This window comes from Xyrauchen texanus, chromosome 41, assembly GCF_025860055.1.
Source record: "Xyrauchen texanus isolate HMW12.3.18 chromosome 41, RBS_HiC_50CHRs, whole genome shotgun sequence".
In the NCBI taxonomy this organism is placed as follows: domain Eukaryota; kingdom Metazoa; phylum Chordata; class Actinopteri; order Cypriniformes; family Catostomidae; genus Xyrauchen; species Xyrauchen texanus.
Genome location: NC_068316.1, coordinates 11,177,923 through 11,184,820, shown reverse-complemented (window position 1 = coordinate 11,184,820; position 6,898 = coordinate 11,177,923). Strand labels below are relative to the sequence as shown.

The 6,898-nt window shown below is 39.3% G+C and overlaps 1 protein-coding gene across 1 annotated transcript; it reads right to left on the bottom strand.

The window, feature by feature from the left end:
- Positions 1 to 925: 925 nt before the first annotated feature.
- LOC127634173 (eukaryotic translation initiation factor 5A-1-like) lies at positions 926 to 6,325 on the bottom strand. Its single transcript, XM_052113599.1, has 5 exons — positions 6,223 to 6,325; positions 4,408 to 4,598; positions 4,226 to 4,330; positions 1,831 to 1,962; positions 926 to 1,739 (listed from the first exon to the last, which is right to left on the bottom strand). Exons 2-5 carry the CDS (start codon positions 4,573 to 4,575, stop codon positions 1,677 to 1,679), a joined length of 468 nt encoding a protein of 155 aa, XP_051969559.1. The 5' UTR covers positions 4,576 to 4,598; positions 6,223 to 6,325; the 3' UTR covers positions 926 to 1,676.
- Between the last annotated feature and the right edge of the window lie 573 nt (positions 6,326 to 6,898).

Sequence of the window (6,898 nt, the reverse complement as noted above, 5' to 3'; positions counted from 1 at the left end):
CAGCAATTTTAGGGTTTGTTGACGTGAGTCATCATGTCAAAGTAGTTGTAAAATTAGCTATAACTTTACACAGAAAAGGTAAGTAATTTTTTAACACTAAAGTCACACTAACATGCATTTTGTTACTTCTTGTGGATATACTTTTGAAACAGTATTTTAACGTTTACATATTGGCCCCACTCACTTCCACTGTAAGTGCCTCACTTGAACCCAGACACAAGAAAAGGTCAAGTCAAAATATTTTTTGTGGTAATCATAAGTATGCCACAAATGCTGCCAATTGAGCTTAACTTGTATTGAGCCCAGAATATTCTTTCAAGTATCTAAATAGGCTATTATGCAATACACTTTTAATCAGTGTTGTCTGGGCACCCAGCCACAAATAGGAAATTAGTGTTTGGCTCCACCCATGCATTAGATTTGGCAGCCCAGCCCCACAAAGCATTGTCCTATTCTTTCCCTGTAATTTACCTCATCTTTTAAAATAGTTTCTTGCACTTGTTCAATTCCTAAAAAAATACAATTCCCATATGCTTGTTAAAACATACAACGGACATTTTAGAAATGCATTCATATACATATACTTTCATAGAGTGAAAACACAAATTCCCTGACATTTCAGGGTGCATTACTGAACACTGTTCTGATGTGAGAAAACACTCCACAAAAGTCATAGCACTTTGAAGTTAACAAGTATATGCTTTAACCTCAATGAGTGGAGTCGACCAAAATTACCACAGACAGGTTCAACTAGGCCATTTTTCTCTTGATTTACTTACACAGAAAATGTTCTCCCTCCCAGACAGTGTGAGAAAAGATTAAAAGAACAGGAAGGTCAAATGTCAGGAACTATAGAGACACCTTAACCAGCATTCTGACACATTTTAATTTTAAAAACTGACCAAGTGTTTCATAAACAGAAAGGTCATCTATTAAGTTTTTATTTTTGCCCTATTCATTAAGGTAACAAAGGCCTCAAGTGAACAAAGGAAGATTAGAACTCGCATCAAAGATTTAGTCCTTAAGAGCCCAAAGCTAATTCTGGGGCAGCACTGATAAGAGCCTACCTGGAGACAAATACAGGCTTCAACACTTTATTTAAGGTTGTCAATGACAGCCAAAAACCAAGCTGGCTGCTATTGCGTTACAGAGGTATTTGCACATGGCCATCACATCCTTTTCCACTTCTGAACGATTTGAGACTGGCATTTAAGAGGAATTACACCAGAGTTTATCCTGTTCTGCATGAACAAGGAAGTGCCAAATACCAGTGTGCATCTCACTTTTGGGGAAAAGGCATTCAATCGAGAGAAATTAACAGTGCCATTATGGCATAGATCATGCAAGAGGAAAAGGTGAAAGTATGGCACCCAGAGCAGGGGGAGATTAAGTTCAGTTTCAGTTGGGTCTTTCCTCTCTTTGCAATCATCAATTACAATTAAGAAAGATTAATTGGGGGGGGTAAACACACTGACAATAATAAACCTCTTTTTCCAGAGAGAATGCCAACTGACCCAACAAGTCCAGCACAGTTTTGGAAGGAGAAAATACGCAAACATTTTTTTGTGGTTGCTTGTGAAGGCCATAGCTTTGGTGACAAATAAAACCAAAAAACCAAATGCAACAGATTTGTTAAAGTGTAGCATGTTGCAGCCTGAGCAGCCCAGTCTCTCTTCCTATTTGGTCATGGGTTTGACAGCCACTGCAGATTCTTCACCCATAGCTGAAAGCACAGTAACCTGGGAAACAAAGTGGCACATTTTTTTAGTAACAATTCAGAGGTATCGGCAGGGATAAGCTGAGACCAAGTGTTGAAATAGGTGTACTTACCAGCATCTCTTCACCAGCTGCAAATTTGCTTTCAATTTCTTTGCCCAGGTCACCGTCTGGCACGCGCAGGTCCTCGCGCACGTCACCATTGTCCAACATAAGGGACAGGAACCCCTCAGTGATGTCAACCAGCTAAGAAAATGGAAAGGAGCCCTTAGGATAGTGTTCAAATGTTAACACGTCAATTCAAATTGATTGAAATACTTTAATCTCCAAAGGGGAAATTTCGGTTACAGTAGCAACACAAATATAAAATGCAATTGTTAGATTAAAAAAATAAATAATTTATATATATACAGTAACCTCTTAGTCACAACATTCGGTGGGTCAATACTGGTCCCTAGGACAGGCCATGCCCTCCTCAGCAGTTTATCTATCCTATTGGTATCCACACTTTTAATGTGGTTTCCCCAGCAAACCACTGCATAAAGCACTTGCTACCACAGACTGATAAATCGTGGTTTTAAATGCATTGTGTGCAAAGACCCAAGCCGCCTTAAAATATAGAGCCGGCAAAGGTCTCATATATGTTCAGTGTTAATCTTCAGTAGATTCCTAACAAAAGCTAAACCAAACGTTTGTTGCCCTAGTTGACAGCAGTTCATTGAGAGAAACAAAAATTAAAAGGACACAACATGCCTGAAATCTCCAGGTGTTTGTTTGGTGTTTATTGCCATATCAGCTACATTGGCCATTTCATGGCAAATACAGGGGGCAATCAATCAATTCATAAATACATCACACCTTGCAATCACAATACATAGAATAAAACGTCAATTCAATCCAGTACAGTAAATCAATTCTATAAAAGATCCTTTGGTTGCACTTTTGATAAAAATTCCAAGAGCCCTGGGCACATCTTATAAAAGGTCTTTCAAGGTTTTACCAGATAAAAAGCATCATCTCATGATGTTAAAAATAGGGCTGATCAGGAACACATGCTTCATAGTCAAAGGGTTGTAACAATATTGGCATTTTGGTGGTTCTTCACCTTTCAATATATACCCATGGGTCAGTTTAGTGTGGCCTATACAACACCTTGTGTACACCACTTGGTCATGTCTAGATTTGAAGGGATAAATGTATCTTATTAGGGTGGCTGTGGCTCAGGTGGTAGAGTGGGTTGGCCACTAATCGCGACCGTGTCTGCTAAAAAATGTGGGAAGAAAGTCAATTTGTTATCCAAGAGTAATTCTAGGAATTTAGCTTTAACAACTCTGTCTCTCCATCAATTACTGTAATTTCCGGACTATTTAGCACACCTGAATATAAGCCGCACCCACTGAATTAAAAAAAATACACATGTCTATAAGTCGCGGGTGCCTACCGGTACATTGAAATAAATGAACTTTAAGCTTTAACGAAACACTGCTTGTAACAAAAATACGTCGGATCTGCACAGTTGAAACACCTCGGCCGTCTGCTCTCTGTGTGTTGACCCAGTCTTCGAGCACATTTTCTAGTTCGGGCCATCTGCTTTTCTTCCCTCTGAAAGCTTTAGTTGTCTTATTGCACCGAGTCAATTCCTCACGCTGCTGTTTCCAACGTCGTATCATCGACTCATTAAGACCATGCTCCCGTGCAGCAGCTCTATTTCCTTTTCCAACAGCCAGATCAATTGCCTTCAACTTGAAAGCTGCATCATATGCATTTCTCCGTGTCTTTGCCATGATGAGGGTGACAAAATGACTACCATAATCAGAATGATGGGAAGTTTGAGCGCGCTCGATTTAATCTAAACAGTAAACAAAAAAGTAGTTTGACCTTAACCGTTCGGCAATTTCATTGGTCTAATGAAAGCTTAATGCCACCAAAAAACTGAGCATGTCACAGAATGTTTTTTTTTTTTTAAATAAAATTTGAAAGCGGGAAAAATCCATATATTAGCCGCGTCATTGTTTAAGCCGCGAGGTTCAAAGTGTGGGAAAAAAGTTGCGGCTTATAGTCCGGAAATTACGGTAATGAAATCTCCAGGTGAAATAATGTCACTGTACCAGTAACCTTACAAGACTGTCTGTACAAGCAAAAATAAATTAAAATACTGATAATATGGGATCGGACATTCGGAAAAGCATGAAATGTCCTTGCAAGATCAAGAACTGAAAACGCTTTTATTTTTGCACTAAAAACAAATTGTGCCTAGTAACTCAAATGAACTGAATGCAACTGGTTAATAAGTAAACTGACCAACATGTGTTCAGCACTCACACATCAGGGACAATTTTAATCATGACAAGGACTAGTAAACAGTAAGTGTAATCCTGAATAAACTGAAAAAAGATTGAGTTTGCCCTTGTTGCCATAGACTTGGTCAACAAATTTGGTGATTATTTTTTAATTAAAAGGAAAGAGAATAATTTGAACCAAGCCTCAATGCAATGTCATGCATGCTCACCTGGTAATCATTTCTTTTGGTGTTAGGCACGTCCATGTTGTGGGTGGAGGGGCAGATATCTTCATACTTCTTATTAGAGAAAATGTCAATCCCAACCAGGTGAACCTGCCAGAAGATATTCAAGTATTTAACAAAGGAACCAATTACAAAAACGACTTATATTTACTCCATTAAAGTATTACCTTTGCATGACCATGCTTGCCAGTCTTAGAAGTGGACATTTCAACAATTTTGCAAGGGCGACCTTTGAGGACCACAAATCCGTTCTTGCGCAGGGCGCTGCACTGCATGGGGTAGGTGACAGACGCCCCTGCATCACCACTGGTGAAATCAAGATCTGGATCTGCCATGATGGTGATCTAATCAAGGGGCACTGGTGTAAGAAAAGTGTAAGAGAGAGGAATCAGTACCTGACACTACGTATAAACTTAAAAAACAAAAGTTGCATTAATCTTGGGTATACATTTGCAGTGATGCAAACTCATGAAAGGTGTAAAAGTTGAGCAAGTCATGAGTGTTCCAGAGCTGCATTTTTAGTCGACTTGTTTGTCGTATTTAAAACTTAAGTGTTTAAGTTTCAAGTACCCAATTCAGTTGATTTTAATAAAGTGGAAGTGTTACCAACATTTTTTGGGCACAATCATTAAAAAAAGACTGACCTCAGCATCAGGTGAGTAGTTCGCATCCCAGCATATGCACGAGTGAACATACCGAACGTCTTAATGGTTAAACACAGACACGTGTGAATGAGCCCAAGTTTCCACTGTATGGCACCCAATGAGTTGGCCATTCTCGTACAATAAACTAAAAGTACCTTGCAAGTCCCTAAATTGCAAACACATACGACCATCGAAATCACTTTTAAATTGTGTGAAAAACCAAACTAGTTTATTACATTGGCAGCCAAACCTGCCGCTGTTCAGAAATGTTCGGCTGCATTGGGCGGAGCATACATGAATATTCACGAGTTTCCGGTTTCGTGTTAAAGCAACACTGAGGATATTAATAAATGCACAATTTATTAATTGTGAAAAGACGAAAACTTAATCTCAATTTCGTTTGACGCCGCAACATAATGACCTGTCCGAAAACATAGTTTAGAATAATCGTAATCCAAGCAGGCACTAATATTTTCAGTATCGCTTTAACACGAAGCAGAATACTCATGAATATTCATATTTGCTCCGCCCAGTGCAACAGAAAATCTCAGAAGCCGAATATTTCAGAACACCGCAAACATGCTGCTTTCATTTCACGACTTAGTTTTCGACCCCGAAACAAAATAAATAACTAAAAGTATAAACTTAAGTATGCAACAAAAAGTTAGAGTTGAACACACTTTATGCTCGTTATTTTACAATAAATGAACACAATGACCACGTCGAGCATGACCAAGTTAAAACGCCGTTACCAGCTAAACTAGAATAGAACAAAACAAAAAAACAGCCGTTTTGAGTAACTCGTTCGGACGTTAATTTAAAGTAATCAATTACACGGCGCGAAACGTGTCCACATCAACTTGAATCGTTTTTAGTCAACGTGGTTTTGCCGCTAATCCATGACTCCTGCTAACAGGCTAACGCCCCATCTTTCCGTACAATAAAACATGTTTTGAAACACAGAAAACCCAATTCATGTATTTCCACATCAAGGATAACAACCGCAGCTGTTAAAAATAAAACTAAACTAAAACCGGCGGGAAAGGGGATTTAGCGCGGGAAAGCAAAAGTTTCGCACGTGCCTCTTTTTCGGTTAAATGACAAGTCACCGCGCGGGGAAAGGCCTCGCGCGTGCTACTCTTGTGTTCGCTCGCGGCCTGCTCCACACCCCTGTCGCCTTAAAGAAGCACATTAACACCCTTTCTCGAGACAACCAGGTAAAGTTCACCACCGAGACACACGCGCATACGTCTGATAGAATATTACAGAGAACATTAAGACAATAAAGTTCTGTGTAACATTTCATCACATTGCAAACACGCTTCATGCAGTACTTACTTCCAAGAAAAAAAGGGACGTCAACGCGCAAGCGCAACCAATTTTAATGCGGCATCCGTACTGTGGGCGGGATTCCGGTTCTTCTGCGGAGAGGAGGAAGATTTGCGGCTGAAATAAATGCGTAGTGCCGCTTAGCGCTTAGGATCTTTCATGGGCAGGTTCACACTGGCTATATATCTTTATAAGGGGTTGAGTCAAAAGTCACTTGTTTTATCTAGCAGTGTTTTTGTATTGGTTCCTAACTCCTGGTTCAAAATAGTCAATGGAATAGTTCACCCATAAAAGAAAATTCTCTCATCATACATACCCTCATGACATTCCAGATGTGTATGCCTTTCTTTCTTCTTCAGAACACAAATGAAGATTTTTAGAAGAATATCTCAGCTCTGTAGGTCCATACAATGCTAGTCAATGGTGACCAGACCTTTCAAGCTCCAAAAAGCACATAAAAACTGTCCATATTTTATGATTCATTTGAATAAATTCATAGGTATCCATTTTTAGAATGCAATGAGCAAATTTGCTTCACTCAAAAGGTAAAACTGCAGTGAGTGTATGAAATTCCCACTGACACACATAAATATTATAAAAAGGAGGGTCTTTTGTCACATTTGTCCTTATTACTTCCTGAAACATGCATATAACATAGACCAGTGGTCCCCAACCCTGTTCCTGG

Excerpts from the sequence above, each read along its gene's own strand:
- LOC127634173 (XM_052113599.1), bottom strand. The coding sequence starts at position 4,575 with ATGGCAGATCCAGATCTTGATTTCACCAGTGGTGATGCAGGGGCGTCT. Across the intron at positions 4,331-4,407 it reads GCAAGCATGGTCATGCAAAG|GTTCACCTGGTTGGGATTGA; the intron begins GTAATACTTTAA and ends ATCTTCTGGCAG. Across the intron at positions 1,963-4,225 it reads CCAAAAGAAATGATTACCAG|CTGGTTGACATCACTGAGGG; the intron begins GTGAGCATGCAT and ends CCATTTTCTTAG.